A 15,939-nucleotide genomic window follows, 5' to 3' on the forward strand; every position below is an offset into this window, starting at 1 on the left:
TTCTATGCTGCAGTTTTGTTCTTTTTAAATTTTATTATATACCTAATATTTTTTGTCTCTCTCAAAGCAAAATTTGCCCAGAAATTGCAGTCAAATGTTTTTAACAGTCTGTTTGAAATGGAAAAAGTTAATATTTATAAATTACTAGATATCAAAGTTTTTTTCTAACTGATTCCCTCTCTGCCAAATTTGAATTCTTCCCTAACATTCAGATCTTCAAAGCTTCTCATAATCCCAATCAGCTTTACAGAAGATTCCTATCTAATTTTTAATTTCTGGTTCCTTGTGTTCTCAACATTTTCTCAGCTGGAAGATCTCTCAGTCTTCCTATCAGCTATGTCTACTATGTTATATGTATATAATGTGATGCTTATATCAGCTACAGAAGACACTGCATTAGGATTTTCATCGATAACTTGGTGCTCAGACCATCCAATTCAGAACAGAGGCATCAGCCAGCAGTTTCATCCACAGGTCACAGCTTCACAATATGAACTAAAAACACACACAACAGTACAAAAGGTACAGTACAAAAGATGTTTCAAGGCTTAATAGGTGTAATTTTACCTTTGCTTTTGTCATTTGCCAAACCTTTCGACTTGTAGATACTAATGCTGAAGCCAGTTTACATACTTCTGTGGGGAAATGTCGTTGTTCACAGAAATAGCCTTCAGCTATTGTTTGAAATATCTTATCAATAGAGGAAGTAGAAGGCAGTGTGCAGTTGAAGATGGTGAACTGGCGTTTCAGGCGCTGGGGGATGTCGTTCCGACCTCCTCCAGGGTGAATCATAGCAGCTACAAACTGGATGTCAACCACATTCGTGAATTCCCCTGGCTTCTCCAAATTGTAGAAACCTTTCTGCTCCATCAGCTGCCTTACAATCTCATTGGTGATCTAAATATAACCAGAAACAAAAAAAAAGGAATGGAGGAGTTAAGTGTTTCTACTTTATGAACATGCAATCTGGCAACCAAGCACTCAGTTGCATGCATTGGCTGCATGTAAGCTTCATGTGCTGGGCAGTTGTGGACATGAAGTCAGATATTCAACTGAATTTGGATAATTTCAACTTAAGAAAAGGCATCACTTTTAATTTTCAATCCAGACTATATCTTCAGATTGACACAAGTGCTTAGACAGTGACAAAGAACAGTTAATTTAGCACAATGTGAAGTCACATGTCCACTTGTACAGAGCCACTGAGTATAGAGCTACACTGGAAGCAGGGCAATTGCTTTTTCTCAGCAGAAATTTTTTTTTTTTAATTTAAGTCATATTTTCAGAGTATAGGTCTATAAGTATTCTTTCATCAATACCTCAAGACAGCTTGCTAGTCTTTAATGTCAACTGTGATCATTAAATTGTTTAGGTAGGATAGGATCTTATTATTGAGTCCAACCATTAAACTGGTACTGCCAAATCCACCACTAAGCCATGTCCCCAGGTGCCAATCTACACCTCTCTTAAATACCTCCAGGGATGGTGACTCTACCACTTCCCTGGGCAATCTGTTCCAGGGCTCAACAGCAATTTTGGTGAAGAATTTTTTCCCTAATATCCCATCTTAACCTCCCCTGGTACAACTTGAAGCCATTTCCCCTTGTCCTGTCAACACTGACCTCACTACAACTTCCTTTCAGGTAGTTGGAGAAAGCAATAAGATCTCCTCTGAACTTTCTTTACTCAAGGCTCAACAACCCCAGTTTCTTCATAAGTCGTGTTCTTTAGACTCACCACCAGCTTAGATTTCACATAATAGTAACTACAATTTAAAGTCAAAAGCAGATCAAAGGAAAATCTCTGAGTGTTACTTGGATTTGCATGCTTCCTTTCCCAGACTGGTTCTCAGGACTGCACTTTGGAAATCCTACTAGCTTTGTATGCAACCAAAACAAAAGGGTTGAATACTACAGTGATTGCAAGTAGCTTCACACTGTCCTTAATTGTTTGGGACTGACATTAGTCATGTCAAAAACTGGCTTGGGGAAAATGGTTTTAGAAAACATATTTGTTCTAACCCATGTTATGATACCTTTTTTCTAACCTATCCCATTTTTTCAACCCACAGATCAGTATTCCCATCAGCAATAATGGTAAGACCACCAACTCCCAAATGTTAATATTTACCTGATCACCCCATTCATTAATCAGAGGCATGTTGATGTCATCAATAAAGACAGTCATTTTCTTCCCTGCTGGAGGACCGTGTGTAGCACCCATTCTTTTGCCTATGTAACTTTCTATGCTCCTTTGGAACATATGTGGCAGAGTTGCAGAGGAAAAGTTCAGGCATTTGGTCAAGTGAACATCAGGATCATACTTGCTTGTGTAATTCTGCAAGATAAACCACTTTTAAAAGCACATCAGTAACTTCAGGTGAACTAAGACAAAAGGAGACACAGATGCTCCAAAAAAATCAGCCCTCCAAAAATCTCAGTCCTGTTATTAACTTCAAAGTCTAGAAACACAGTTTATTTAAGATAAATACACCATCTGCAACTTGAAATTCAAACAAATTGTCAGTTAATGTTTTGCATAAAATTTTTAAGGATTAAAATTTATAAGCTCTTAATAGACTTCACTAAGTATTAAAACAAGTAGATGTATGCCAGGTCAAGATGCAAATAAAGTTTGCATTAGCAATTGTCAGGGTTTTTCTAAATTTAAGCTGTTAGTGATGATCCATTACAGCAGACTGCAACCAACAAGAGAAAAACCAAATCCATTTTCATGTGTAAACTACAAAACCAAAACTCTTAAAACAAAAGTAGTATAAAGGAATGGCAGTGTAAAATTAAACCCAGCTACATCACATTTACTGATAGCTATCTTCTCTTAATGAAGAAAGCAATCCTTGAATTTCATGAATATGTACAATTCCCACAGCTGCTGACGATGCCCCAAAACAACCAAGTTCCAGTTTTCATATTTAGTGAGGTTTTATAATAAAAATGTGTAACCCTAGAGTCACACCGAGGCCTATATAAACATAGACAGAGAGAGAGAGTGAGAGTGACAGAGAGAGAGAGAGAGCATAGGAAATATTTTGCTCAGGAGAAGTCCTGCAGCTTACAAATAGCACTAAAAAGTCCATAATTTCCAACATAATTTCTTTTTAAAGATTTGATTCTTCTGCAATGATGATGAAGTTGAATATAATTTAAATTCTCATCTGTGTAAGAGGGTTGACTAGAAATGTTCCCATTTTGGTACCTCAGCAAAATAAACCTATATCCTTGCTGATGAAGTGCTCTAAGAACTCCAGTGAGACATACACTCTGTGTGACAACAGAAAGGAAGACACAGCTAGATGCCCTCAAAATATTTTGATGAATGTTGTTAATTTTGTTGATACAGTGATAGCAGTTTATCTGCTATCACTGTATCAACAAAAAAAACTGGAGCAGGTTTGCTGGCAGGACCTGTGACACCATGAAGAACTCCATGGTGGAGCAGTTAATGAAGATCTGCAGCCCTGGTAAGAACTGTGTCCATGTAGGAGGAGGGAGCAACATAAGGAGAAAGGAGAGGCAGAGTGGAGCTGTTATGGACTGTCCACAGCCCCCATTTCTCATCCCCCTGCACTACTGGCCAGGGAGGAGGTAGAGGAGTTGGGGATGAAGGACTAAAGGTGAGCCTGAGAAGAAGAGAGAAGAGGGTATTTTCAGTATTTGTCTTTCACCACCCAATTCTGGTTTTAATTAGAAAAAAAATGTAAAAGTGTTCCCCAAGCCAAATGTTTTTCCCATGGCAGTAACTGTTGAGTTGAGGATCTCCCTGTATTTATGTTCAGCCTCGTGCTGTTGAGGAAGGGGAGGCAATCAGCAGCTGGGTAAGGGTCGTGCAGCTGGCCAAGGGTCTTGCAGCTGGCCAAGGCCAGCAAACTGCAACTATGAATTCTCAACTATTCAAAAAATACATTTGTGTTTTATCATTATGACATTTCAGAATGTTTGCATGGTAACAGTAATATTGCACAGTACAGAAATGAGAACTATCTTTGAAAAAGAAGAGCGTATTGAATAGGATTCTTTTTGTCAGTTAAAATGTCAGAGAATTTTCAACTGTCCTTTACCAGTTTAATATTATGTTTTAAATTTTTTTGCAATTCATGAATTAATAATACAGAGAATAGAGGTCTTAAATTAACATTCCATTTTAAGTTCTTTATTTTGATTCATACTGATGCTTTACTCAACACCAAAGATTATTCAGACTACTACCTGAACTAGTTTATATTAAGACTCTTTTACTTTTTCATTCAATCAACTGTTTAAATCTGGATATATTCCACAAGGTGTAGTAAAACAAAATTCTACAGAAGATGAAAGCAGAAGGGGAACAGTTGTGAAGGCATTTAACACTCACTCCTAACCTTACATGAGATCAAATATCTGCTACTCTGCTCTATAGCATAGACTCAGCGTAAGCAACTCCCAAGAATCAGTTTCAATTATTTTTAGGGACAGGAATGGCAGCTGAAGGCTGGAGGTTGCCAGTATCTGGACAAAATCCAGGATGCAGAATATCAAGACCACCACCCAGACCCCGCCTCTTCACTCTGCTAAAATAGTTCTCAGCTGGTGCCAGGAGCAGAAGATGGCATTACACTGGCATGCCTGTTGGCATTGACAGCTATGCTGAAAAAATAGCATTAATGGCTGCTGGCACAGGTACAACTCTCTCTCTGTCAGGGCTCAGAGAGCACATGGCCAGGGCACAAAAAATGGCTCCAGATTTTAAGAAAGCCAAAGGTCAATTTAGGTTGGTGTTTTTCAGCTATTTTCCATTTCAAGAGCTCTGCAAATCCTCCAGTGGAGGTACAGCTGCCTGTATAACCAATTCAGCTGTCCCAACAGTAGACCAATTTTATTTAGCTACCTCTCACTGCTCAAAGAATCCACACATCCCCTGAAAAACACAGAAACCCTGCTGAAAAACACTGTGCTTCCATTTTTTTAAATAAGGGATGCCAAGTTTGGTATGACATCTGGGTTTGTTCAGCCTTTTGATTATTGCTTTCTGTATTAAGTTATTAAATTTTTTGTGTCATATGATTAACCTGAACCATTTTATAATACAGAAAGCATGTATTTGTTAATTAAATAGCAATCCTGTTATTTCCTTCTAGAGAAAGAATATGTCCTTTTCAGTGAAGAAATTGAGAGAGCAGATAACAGACAGTAAATTTACCCTCTGAAAACCATCCTTACTAAAGAAGGAAGTTCTTTTTCTCTCTTCTGTTTGGCTTTTGAAGAAAGGCTGTGCAACAAGGGTATACAAAAGATTGGTTCACACATGACACCACCGACAAAGCACAGGAAAATAAAAAAATCCTCCAAGAATCAACATTTTCTTAGTGAAATCTTCCATTAGACTACTCAAAAGAAAAGAAAGCATAGGAAAGAGGGTTTATCATCTGACCTTGTGGCCACATAGCAAAGTTTAAAAGAAACCTTTATACTAAAGTGTGGAGACTTTGGTTTTTTTGCCTGTAGTCCATGTGAGTGCTGGCAAAATGCCTCAGTAGGAATGCCAGTATGTACCCTGAAGAAAAATCAAAGTATCCTTAACTTCAGCTTAACATTTGTGCCAGTATCAACTATTGCAATGTTATTGTACTAATATATTACAAATGTTTTTCTGTTCCCCTTACCTTAATCATAACAGTTTTTGCTGTTCCTTGTTCCCCAATTAGCAAAACAGCTTTTCCTTGCCTCATGATAGTGTGCATTAGAAAGTCTGTTCGGACACTGTCTATGTTTGGAACTAGAATGGAAGTATATTCTGGCACTAAATCTTTAGGATAAATATATTCAGGGACCTGCATAAGAAAGACATGCAAAAAGTTTGAGAATTCCTACCTGCCCACACACTTTGCATCAGAACACAAAATCAAATGCACTTTATAAAATTTACATCAGCAAAACTTTTCTTCCTGAAAGCCAAGTATCCATTCGTAATCAATCAGTCTTGTCATGCTTTTCTAAAAGGGTATTAGACTAGCAGGATATTTTCATTCCTCCAGTGCCTGATAAAAGCTTTTCCTTGCTGGAATTTCATAAAGAGTAAGGTGATAGACAGTATACAGTTAAGATCATTTCTGTTTCACTTCCAAAGCTATTTCAAATGCATGTTTCTGTTCTTTGCTGAATATATTTATGGGGAAAAGAAAAATATCAGTCAAAAAAAGAAGCTCCTGAGAATTTGGTAGGGTTAATCATCCTAACCAAATTATGTAGGGTTGGAAATAAAATGTTTCTTACCAAATACATCTTGTGTACCCATTAAGAAAGCTTAACGTGTTGCAGCATACGAACCTTCTTTGACCAGTGCTCCCACTGTCCACAGGCATTGATAACAAATTCAAACATGGTTTCCTCTCCATTCACAGCTGGAAGCTCTTTCACTGCAGAGTGCTTCCGTAGGAACAGCTCCATTTTCAGCTTGTCATCTGGCTCCAGAAGGGCTCCAGCTGACCACATCACAGCGAAAACAAACAAGCGAGCAATATGCTCCTCACTGAGCTGCTTCTCGTCTCGGCCAGACAGCAAACCCTGCAAAGTGGATGCAATATAGTTTTAATGGACAGACCTGCTGTCCTCCTAGAGCAAATCACAGAATCAGAGAGAGAAAAACAGATGCCATATCTACCTGCAGGAGGTCAATAGCTTGCTTGATGTACATACATTCTAAAATCGACATTTTGGGTGTCACAGCAGAGAAAACAAAATCCATCACATCCTGGGAAGAAAAAAACATTATTTAAAGATTCTCTTTACTAGTTTCAATGGCATGATTTATTCTTAGATGAGATCAATTCTTTATTTTGAAATATATTCTAAACTTTATTTCCAAACAACAGCTTTCTCCATTTCTGGGCTTATAAATATTCAGACTTTGACCATGATTTTTTTTCTAACAATAGCATATTAGAAAAATAACTTTGATGTACCAGAGTCAGCAGAGCTACTTGTATAAGCTCTACAGAGTAATTTCCTGAAGAGCAATTTGAAGAATGCTGTTCAGTTACTTCAGGGATCTGCCTGCCATTTGTGCTCTCCACTAGAGATTTTAATCTACCACTGATATTTTTGTAGTAGGAAGATAAAAGCACTGATGATACTTATATATATATAATGCACAAGCTTGCCACTATAAATTTCTATCTGTCTCATCTGTTCTGATTGCACCATACTGTACCAGTCCCTCTTGAAATCAATACTCTCGTTTTCCTGTAGAATCCTGGCAAGGTCCAAAAGGAATTTTTGAATTGATTTTAATGGAAGTTGGACTTTCCTCAGGTTTCTTCATAGTGTTGGCTACCATGTCTATTTTGCCAAGTGTTTTGCAACATCTTAAGCAAAGTTTCAAATTGATGTAAAGTAGTCTCTGAGATTTGCAGTGCAAAATTTTAAAATATCAATTTGCCATCCAATAGTATAGACTGATGTAAATCATAACCTACTTCCACCTTCATTCAACAATCTGTAATATAATACTCTCCCTGTGGTTCTATTTGCCCTCTTAATCTTTGGAAATCAACACCACCCACTCATTCTGGGAAGTGAAAGTATAACAGGGATACTATTGGAGATAGTAATTTTGGAGGAATTCCATTTATAGGTGTCATGTCCTGTCAGGGAGAAAGCCAAGACAAAGGAAACATTCAATTGTCCAAAGACATAAACAATTTACTTAGACACTTTTTAAAAAATCACTGAGCTGTTTACCCACATGCTCACCAGCTTTGTTTCACTTCTCAGTTTAATTTTTGCCACTGAAGTTCTCCAAGTGCCCTATGCTGATATTTATTGTCACAGAGAATGAATCAATATTTTTTACCAATCCTCCTGAGTTCCATCCCACTGGAATAACAGGTAACACACACACCAACAATATATATAGTGATCAAAAACTCACTTAGGCACCTTAATCAGGAGTAGGGCTTATAGATAAGTGATCTAAGAAGACAACCTGAGTGTGGGCATACACAGAATTATGGAACAGGTGGTGTTCCAAGGAACCTTAGAGGTCATCTGCTTCCTTCTCCCCACTATGGGCAGGGATGTCACCCACTCTATCAGGTTGCTTCTTTTGTTATTTCTTGCTGACTAGCACAAGTGCCTCCACCTCTGTGTGCTGTCTTTTTGTGGCTTTCCCTCAAAAATGCCTGGCCCATCCCCAGTGGTACATGGGGTGCTCAGCTGAGTAACTGAGGGTGTTATGGGTGCCACAGGGGAGTGCCCACAAGCACTGTGGGAAATTCAAATCTAACACTTTTAGAATTTGGAGCTAAATCTCACTGAGATTCAGCTTCTTCATCTGTAAAATAGACCAGATGTCTCATAGGGCACTGTAAATTGTTTAATAATTGATTTGAAACACACAGAATAAAGATATTTCATGCGTCAAAGTATTCTGTACTATCAAGAGCCCAATTTTCACCAGAACTAGTTTTATGGTACTTATGATTCCAATGAGAATTCTGTAGTTTATGGAGGGTTTTTAAATGTCTTCTTTTTCTTTGAGTTTATGGGAGAAAAATCAGTTTGATATATGCTAGTATTTTATTACTACTACAATTTTTAAAACAATACATGGCTGAAAAACAGGATGCAGGATAACACAGAAATTTGCATTAATTGTCTGGACAGGGGGACTGGAAAAATAAGTTGGGTCATGACAAATACACATACAATTTAAGAACTTGGATTAGCAATTTGCTATCCCTTACAAGGAGGCTGAAAATGAAGTCAGATGCTAAATGTTCAGATGAAAGAATGATCCTTTTGCACAGAGTACAATCACTATGGAACTCACTGAACTACAGAACACTTCAGGACAGGAAGTTGGCAACATATTCAAAGGGTTTAGATAAGCAAAAGAACAACTCAGTAATAGAAAGTTATTAATACTTGTAATATTAATTTTAACATCAGCATTTCAATATTAAAGGTAAGAAAATCTTTGGATTATTTATTCGGCTCTATGCTCCAGGCACAGTAGCAGCCTTTACACAAATTGGATTAGTGTGAGAGTTAATGTGGAAGAAGAAAATTAGTCACATCTGAAAATTAAGTTGCTACTACATTTTTTTTTCATTTAAACAATACCTGGACATGCTGAAACTTATGTTATTCACTTAACAACCATCACTGGTTTGAGTTTCACACTTTGCAGACAATCTCAATAACACCACTCGGGTAACTATTTTAATTATTTCAGTTCTTTGAAACTGTCTCAGATAATTATTTCCATCAGCTAAGCAATTCTGTTGCTTACAGGTAGCAGCAACATTCACAGACCAGGAATTAGCAGTGGGGATTCTAAATTTAAGAGAGACTTTTTTTAGGGATGAGAGTTTATTTGAAATTACTGCAAAGCAGGAAATGCTGCTGAGAAGAAAGAATTGGGAAAGGTAGGGAGAAAGTCCAACCCCTCAATCACTGTTCTAAACAAAATCCTGTGGAAACAGAAAGCATTCTATCATCTTAAATTGAAATAAGGTTGGGTTTAGGGGTTTGGTTTTGGTTTTGGACTTTTTTCTTTTGTATTTTGATTTGTTGGGTTTTTTAATGCATAAAAAATGATGACTTACAATGCCATTTATAATATACATTAAAAGAATAAATGCACTCTTTCCACTGATTCACAACTATTATTTTCTGCTCCTTCCTCCTCCATTACTGCTACCTGCTGCACCTTTATTGAAAATTACTTTATCCAACATGAAGACTTTCAGTGACAAATACTATTTTGATCGGCATAAATAACAAGAGTGTTCTGTAAGCAAATTGGAATTATTATAGCGTTTGTCTTACATCTATTTTACATCTATTTTAGTTGAGTTTAGATTAAATTCAGAAAGTCTCTATATGTCTGCTTAAGACTGAGTCTCCTTGGTTACTATATTTCCATTTATACTCTAATCTTCATGTTCTTTGAAAAATCAGATATTTGTAAGATGTTTATATCCATGTTTTCCTTAATACCACCATTAAATCCACCAAGGTCTATATCTGGGGTTTGACTACCACTGTTGATGAATCTTATTTCAAAAATTTTCTTTTTGAATTTTGATCCTTTTTTTTAATGTGGCAGAAAATAATAACTATAAAAAGAGCCATGTGAACACAAAAGTAGTTTTGCTCTCATCTGTAAAATCACTTTTATTGCCTCTATTATTTGAGAAGCAAAGACAGCACATTAAAAGTGAAAGAAAACTGCCAGCATGACAGCTTTCATTTACATTTTGATAGCTGTAAATGCAGCCTTCAGCACTGAACTAACTTCATATTTCACTGCATTTTCATTTCTTAATCTAATAAAATACATATTTTTCTGGACTTTATTGCTATCGCTTCAGGCTTGGGCATTTTAAGTGTTGTTGTTATGTTTTCAGAGCAAGTTGTAGCATAAAATATAAATAGAATTGTGGCAAAGAAGCAGTAAATTGACCCACATATACATTACTTTGGGAGCATATTTTAAAACTCATTATCAGAATTGTTTCTCTTGCTGCTGCAGTAAATACTATGTCATATCATTAAGTTTTGGAGGTAGAATAAAATGAATAGTTTGTTAAACATTAGTTTTAAAGTAAATGTGCATTGAAATGAAAAGTAGAATCTTAAAAGATATTTGTTAACATTCAGGGCATTCTAATATTATATCAATCATTGCTTTTACCATCATCTATAAAAAGCTTTCTGAAATGTCACTCAAAGTTCATTAAAACCTGCATTTTTAAAATGCAAGAGCAATGAAAAATATTACAGGAGAAACCCCTGTGAAATGCAACACCAATTACATGAGTAAACAGGCAGGAGCAAGCTGATGGAAAACCAATGTATGTTGGAAGTTGCATTTATTTTACAGATATTGAGAAAATCAGAAGATAACACTGAAAGGTTGCAAAGACATAACTATTTCTTTAAAAACATTCAAAAGCAAAATAAATATTTCACTATGATGGAAGTATACTACTGAGATTATGCTTTTATACCCACTATTGAGTGCAACCATCCAGAATATTGCTGGAACCTTTCTAATGATTCAGTAAGGTAAGACCAAACAGAGGGGGAAAAGCATTTAGGATTCTTTGACTAAATTGTGTTCAGTCTACTGATTGAACACAATTTAGTCCAAAAATGTATCAAAGTGATGCAGTTTCAAAAATTTCCATTAGAACAGAAACATGGAAAATAAAATAACAAGAGACAACTATAGTCAGAACTTCAGAATGATAGTCAGAGCTTCAGAGCACAGAACTATCCTGGATTAATTATAGAATGTCTTTTTAAAAATAATAATGGGTCAAATGCATTCCTGTTGCACCAGAGTGTAACAATTTCTTTCTAGCTCAATTTCTTTCTGAATTTACTTCTTTATATTTAAACAAAATAAGAACTTTACCCGCTTCCTTTGTGCATCTTAACAATAATTAAAATTGCAGTATTAAAATTACAAGCAAAACAAGTATCTGTTTTGCCAACAGGCAATATTAAAAAATCACGGGTTTAACAATTCATTGCCAACTCTTGTATGCAGACAAAACAAAACATTCAGATTATTCATATGTTATAGCTTCAGTCATTTATTAATTATAGAGATAATTTTCTTTCTTTTTTTAACCCTGCATCTTTAGTTTATTACATAAAAAAGAAATCTAAATAACTCAAAGAGCATTTGGGAAGGAGCAATGCTTCATTAAAAAAAAGAATAAAAAATGCAATTTTTTTTCTGAAGTATTCAATTAAGTACCTGAAATACAGCATTAAAGCAATTCCATAGGACATTGGAGTATGTGATTGGCAGTGTCTGCAGCCAAGCCCTTAAAATAGGCTTCCAGTCTAACACTGAAGAACTCATGAAGACCATTCCATTACGGGAAACTGTTGCAGGGGAAGCATTGTCAATGTTGTGAGGTTCAAAAATAATCTTGCAATTGGGGGACATCGGAATGCGGTCTCCATTGGCCAAAGTAAGGGTCTTATTATCATCCAGAACAGAGTTCAGATTTTCAATCCATATTGCATCAACAGGTCCATCCAAAATTATCCAGATATGCTCCCCCTTAAAAAAAAAGGAGAGACACACACATTCAACTCTACCTACCTTGACCAAAAATACACATTCATGTAATATCAGAAAATGTACTCTTAGACATAAATAATGTCGTAATTTGGTGCTCAGAAAAAAAGCAACATAAAAATGCAATTTTTATAATTTGCGTAGTGATTTTGATTCTTCTTTTGTTATCTTGTGTCACACTAAAAAAGATATTAAGAAACGGCAACAAAAATTAATTTGTGCTGTACTGAGCAGGAAGTTGTATCTTTCTTCTACAAAAGTACATCAGCCAACTCAGCATCCATCAAGATGGATGAAAACATATCCCATTAAATGCAGTCATAGACACAGGCACAAAGTCAGTCCTTGTAGGATGTTACACAAGTATTTCATGTAAGGTGTCTGATTTGCCAAGCCAGAACTGGGTGGCTGTTCAGTAGATGTGAGTATAATTATGATTTCATGAAACATGATCTGCAGGTTTGATAAGAGAATTGGGAAATGCCTACATCAGTTTCTTACCAAAGCCTTACATTCTGATATAACTAGTGAAATAAAGTGGCAATGACTTGAAACCAGATAGGAGAAAAGACTTTTCTGCCCTCACGTCAAAACATGAACATACCTTGTTTTTGTGTTTGGACTGCTTACAGAAGGAAGCAAACCACTTAAAATGTTTTCTAAATTAATTCTGGAACCTGAAATGCTTGAGAAACCTAGTGCTATCTGGGATATGTATATAATTCTGACTCTTGTGCACATTGAGCTCATCAGACACAAAGCAAAATTAACACTGCATTCCCGTTTCATTTTATAATGGAAGACCTTTCAGATAAATGACAGGTAATGACACCTTATGGAAACAGTATTAAATGTCTGTCATGCTACAGCATCCATTACCTTCTTTGCCTTTAAAGTTTTTCTCCATAATGTAGAGAAAATACCATCTGTCCAGTCATTTGTAGCAACATCAAGGGTACCGAACATCTGGGAAGCTGTGATTGCCTTTGGGTTCATTCTCATCTCTTTATGAGGAGCACCACAATCTGTCATTGCTTTCATCAAAATATGAATGCATTTTGTCTTTCCTGCACCAGTTGGACCTAGAGTCATCATACCTTAAAACAATATAAACATGGTTTAAAATGAAATGTCAGCGTGTCATGCTTCCATTTAATGGTTCATTGCATCAACGATCCTTGTTTTATTTTTATCAAAAGCCAATACAAAAGGATGTTTCTCACTCCACTTAATGTTCATTGAAACAGAATTTGAAACTATTATTTAAAGGCCTTTATAAATGTCTCTCTATTATGATAGGCAAGCCTATGTGGGTCTGCATCCTCCCTCAGGCAATTCTTTTCTTTTTTCTAATGGGATAACACAACTGCCTTTTGATGTTCTCATGCAATGACATTGACATGGATGGTGGCAAAAACTCCAGAAATTTCTAAATTTATCTGATGAGAATGAGTATCTTCAGTGATATACAAAATCAAGTGCATCTTTCTGATGCAAAAGTATCAAAATAATGTACCTGTAGCCACCCATGCTGGCATTTAATAGATCTTTCTTTCATAAAACCTGTTAAGAGCAACCACACTTAGTTCATCAGTGTATACATGTTATCAAAGAAAAATAAATTGTGTCTTCAACAATAAATTGAGCCTACTGGTCTTTAGTTATGTTTTCATTCAATAGGCCCAGAATCTGTCCAAAATCAGATGGGACATTCAAATTGAGACTTCCAAAGTAATTTAAAGACTTAGATAACTCCTATTAGCCCTAAAGGCAACTGGATAATATATCCCTTAGTTGGTTTTGAAAACTTCTTCAACAAAAGTATGGAACAATCACAAACCCAAATAATAAAACTAATCCAGTGCCATGCAAATTGTGTGATGTTTTCTCTAAAACTAAAGGGTGCTGGATGTTCCCTGAAACAACCTGAGGACTCAGAAAATCACTACTCATGCCATATGTTACTTATGGGGAAATCTAATACAAACTCTTCAATGTTAACCAAATGGCTTTTCTGCTGGTTTCAGTGATATTTCAACCAAAATTGTTATGCCAAACAGATTTCAAGATCCATGCACTGGATCTGTGTATGTGTGTGTGTGTGTTTATAAAAGCACTTCACGTGCACATACAGCCATATTTCTCCTCATTATTTTAAATTCCATGGTGACCCCTCCATGAATTCAAGTTAATCAGTAGGACAAGTGGAAGTCAGGTAAGCTTTTTCCTACATTGCAGTAACTTTTGTTATATAAAGTCAAAAAACTTTTGGCTTGAGCATTCAACTGTTTGGACAATTGGAGCTGCGCGATCTGGGAATAGTAGGAATGTGTGGAGAGAAGAGGCATCTAAACAGAATGTCCTGGTGGATTTTTGAGATTTTTTGAAGGAAGATTTTTGAGGAACTGAGGAGCTGTAGTGTCTCACAGATCAAACAGCTTCTTTTAAAAAGAGACAGATTTAACCATAACTAAAAACATTAAAAGTTCCATGGTTCCTATATAGAAATAGCTGTTGTGCAACACTGCATCCAGAAATCTGGATGTAAATTAGTAAGTCTGCACAGCACTAACCAGTTCTTCGATCTAACCAATGATCTGAATTAAAAGTTTAGGGATCTGAATTAAAAGGCCTTAAGGACTCAGACTCTGGTATGTGAATAAGTATTTCCTTTCATTTATTTCATTAGTTTAATCTTTTATTATGACAAGAAAGGGAGAATAAGAAGGATGATATCTTTATAAATCTTTGCTGCTTTAGTTACATTTCCTTAATATTTTCCATTTATTATACTAAAAAATCATTAGTTAAAGGTTAAGGATATGGGGGATATTTTAAAGTAGGGGTATTCTTTTTTTCCACTGAGCTATGAATTGTAAACCTGGATTTACTACTGTCTATGATATCCTTCCTAGGACAGGATAAACTTTACTCAATGGCTTTTTCTGCACTGTAAAAATGTATTTTCATAGAATCAAAGAATGGTTGAAATTGGAAGGGACCTCTGGAGTCCACCTTGTCTAACTCCCCTGATCCTGCAGGAGGAAAGCTTCTTTCTCTTCAATATAAATTGCAAGAATCAATCACAAAGAAAGCACTTGAAATTATATCACATGCATGGTAGAATCTATCAAAATAAAGGTTGGAGAAATTATTTTTGGTAGTCTTCTCAACTTTATAATCTCACAGTAACATTAAACTCGCGCTTCATGACTGAACACTGAATGGTTTTCAGAACACTGAATAAAATTGCTGTTTCTGGATTTGAATGAATATATTTTAACTTTCTCTACAGAAATTTCAATCACCAAAGGCCACACTCATACTTCCCATAAAAATGTAATATAACAAAGGATTGTACACCAAAAAAATGTCATAACAGCTTCCTAAGCAAAATACCCATATAGGCTTTAAAATTACATCTGTTAATTTTTTTTAACATTTTTCATTAAATTAATCTGCATTCAAGTGGCAGATAATATAATGTAGTCTCAAATACAATGCAGTCTCAAAACCTCATTTAGCATGCTAACCATGTCGGACTCGTTGAGTTTCGTACAGCTGAATAAGTTTAAGTATCCATGGTGGATGATTAATAAGCCCTGCCTCCTCTGTCTGTTTTTGGATGGCTGACTGTAGTTCAGGATACCCAGATTTATCCAGAGTAATTCCAGGGAATAGGTCATTAATGAGACTCATAAATAAAGGTTCATCTTCATCCACCTGTCAAGGACAAGGTAGGGGGAAACACATTATTTATTTATTGAAATTATTATTATATTTGTAAACAATTTTCAAGATAAGCTATTTAAAAGATGGCAGTGAAAATCTTACCTCTTC

At 35.8% G+C, this 15,939-nt stretch overlaps 1 protein-coding gene across 1 annotated transcript in view; it reads right to left on the minus strand.

The window, feature by feature from the left end:
• Positions 1-15,939, minus strand: part of LOC139604515 (dynein axonemal heavy chain 5-like) — a 148,463-nt gene that overhangs the window by 67,588 nt on the left and 64,936 nt on the right. Inside the window, exons 46-53 of the mRNA XM_071455659.1 lie at positions 15,633-15,822; positions 12,979-13,196; positions 11,770-12,081; positions 6,658-6,747; positions 6,324-6,560; positions 5,660-5,827; positions 2,131-2,337; positions 568-897 (exon numbers count right to left, since the gene is read on the minus strand). Of these exons, the coding sequence (XP_071311760.1) occupies positions 568-897; positions 2,131-2,337; positions 5,660-5,827; positions 6,324-6,560; positions 6,658-6,747; positions 11,770-12,081; positions 12,979-13,196; positions 15,633-15,822 (1,752 nt within the window). The remainder of the gene's footprint in view (positions 1-567; positions 898-2,130; positions 2,338-5,659; positions 5,828-6,323; positions 6,561-6,657; positions 6,748-11,769; positions 12,082-12,978; positions 13,197-15,632; positions 15,823-15,939) is intronic.

This window comes from Agelaius tricolor, unplaced genomic scaffold (assembly GCF_023055355.1).
Source record: "Agelaius tricolor isolate 1412-34295 unplaced genomic scaffold, bAgeTri1.0.p SCAF_2, whole genome shotgun sequence".
NCBI lineage: Eukaryota > Metazoa > Chordata > Aves > Passeriformes > Icteridae > Agelaius > Agelaius tricolor.